A 2145-nucleotide genomic window follows, 5' to 3' on the forward strand; every position below is an offset into this window, starting at 1 on the left:
TTTTTTGGTTTGTTTTTTTTTTTTTTTTAAACTTGGGGGACATCACCAGAAAGATAAAGGTTCCTTTGTTCTTGGAGACCAGATTTAACACCCAGTTCGCATATTAAAAGAAAAACATGAAAGCAGAAGAAAAAGCCACGAAACAGAAAATTATAATCTGCTTTAGGAACATTATTTCATTATTATTGTTTCTGTGCAAGTCCATGGAAAAGATTATAGATATAATACATTTAACAATGTTAAACTAATTTCTTAAGTAATTCCAATTTTTTTAAATGTAGTACACTGGATCTGCTTCTACAGCTTGTGTTACTAACTACACTACAGAAACACTGCCTCAATTGCAAAAACTCAAGGACTTCAAGTATTACTTCCCCTCCCCCTTCTGCTAGGCATGGTAAAAATGTACATAGGTTACTGACCAATACAGGTATTAAAGACTCACCTGCCTAGTGATGGTGATCTCATCATTAGCTTCAAATCCCAGTGGACTTAGCTTCTTGTCAGAATTATCAAAGGTAATAGACACCACTGCCTTAGAAATTCCAGCTTGCCCATTTTTATAAACTAAGTCTTGCAAGTTGGAAGCTCGCACCTAAATCCATGGAACAGATAAATACATTTTTGAAATAAATTCATTACACAGCTTCAGTGTGCCACTGTAGGTTTTGGAAAAATGAATGAAAAAAATGCAGATCTAGTTGTAGATCTGTTAAGTTCATGTGAGAGACTGACATATGGGAGCAAGGTGTTAGCATTGTAAAACCACAGGCATTGTGCCAGTCCAGTTTTAGTGAGCCAGCTGTTTCTGTATGAGATTCCTGAAAAAAACTGAATAGATGTTTAAAAAAAAAAAAAATCTAGATGACTAGATCAGTCACCTAGATTCTTTATTCATAAAGCAGTTCACAGGGAAATGAATCAGTGTTCTTTGGAGGTCAGCTGGATTTGTCTACAATTACTTGGGGGGACGGGGGGAATTAAAAAAAAAAAAAATCACCTGAAGACAGAGATTCAAACCGATCCCAGAGCACACAATTTTTTTAACATGAGTAAAGCAGATATAATCCTTTAAATAGCAGGCATTCCATGAAAACCAGCTTTTTATTTTTTTCTGATGAACAGGTTGGCCAAATTTTAAGACCCAATCCAGAAGTGAAAAAGTTTATTATAAATAAACAAGTTAGTGCCTTTAGCTGCAAAAAGATTTCAGCTGAGGCTGAAAAGGCAGGAACCTTTTAAGTGGGTATTTTTAGTCTAATGTTCTAAGCTGCATACTTTGAGATACTGTAGTATATTGATGAAACTGTAATTCCATCTTACTGTAAGAATGAGCAAGAATGACAGAGACTCAGTTTTATGTAATGAAAAATCCAAATAAATAAAATTATTTTTAATAGAAGCATCACTTCAGGTTTTCCATAGGAGATTACTCAAGAGAGTAATATGAACTGTTGTTGACAGAAGACAGACCTTTCTTAAATGCAGCTCTCCTTACCTGTGACAGATTGGAGATTCCCAAAAGGAAACAGATTGAGTCCAAGATATTGGACTTACCACTACCATTCAAGCCAGTAATGGCATTGAATAATGGGTCAAAGTCACAAATTTCTGTCCTCTGAGCATAGGATTTAAACCCTTCAAGAACAATCGACTTGATGTACATCTTCTCTTTGTTCCTAAGGGACAAGGTGAAGTATTCCTCCCAAGAGTATGAACAAAAATATCTGGATTATAATCCTACAGATTTCAAAGAAGGAAAAAAAAAAAAAGGCAAACAAATCATACTGCATGCCCAAACAAACAGCTAAATGTGTGAGAAAATGGAAAGAACACATGCCTTTTACAACACAGTATTATGCATTTATAAAATTCCAAGTAGACCCCAAATTCAGGAAGCATCCCAACAACAACCTGTACTTCAACATTTTTAACCGACGTGACTTTACATGTTGTTCATCACGACACTCGTATGAAGACTGGGGCACGACCCCAGTTTATCACAAAGCTGGCCGTTAGCCCGTCAGCCAACGAAGGACAGGGAGAGGCCCGGCTCTTTCATAACACGGCGGAAGGGCTGCCTCCCTTTCCAGCCTGCAAGACTGCCGCCCGCTCTGCCCCACCGCACCAGACAGCTAAAGCCCA

The 2145-nt window shown here is 37.3% G+C and overlaps 1 protein-coding gene across 1 annotated transcript; it reads right to left on the reverse strand.

Moving 5' to 3' along the window:
* Positions 1 to 445: 445 nt before the first annotated feature.
* On the reverse strand, positions 446 to 1666 carry LOC104627400 (structural maintenance of chromosomes protein 2-like; the record flags this gene model as incomplete). The annotated part of the gene is made up of 2 exons (XM_010295603.1): positions 1499 to 1666; positions 446 to 595 (listed from the first exon to the last, which is right to left on the reverse strand). Coding segments are annotated over exons 1-2 (318 nt in total), but the record flags the coding sequence as incomplete, so codon positions are not given.
* Positions 1667 to 2145: the final 479 nt, after the last annotated feature.

Source organism: Phaethon lepturus, unplaced genomic scaffold (assembly GCF_000687285.1).
Source record: "Phaethon lepturus isolate BGI_N335 unplaced genomic scaffold, ASM68728v1 C13761561, whole genome shotgun sequence".
NCBI lineage: Eukaryota > Metazoa > Chordata > Aves > Phaethontiformes > Phaethontidae > Phaethon > Phaethon lepturus.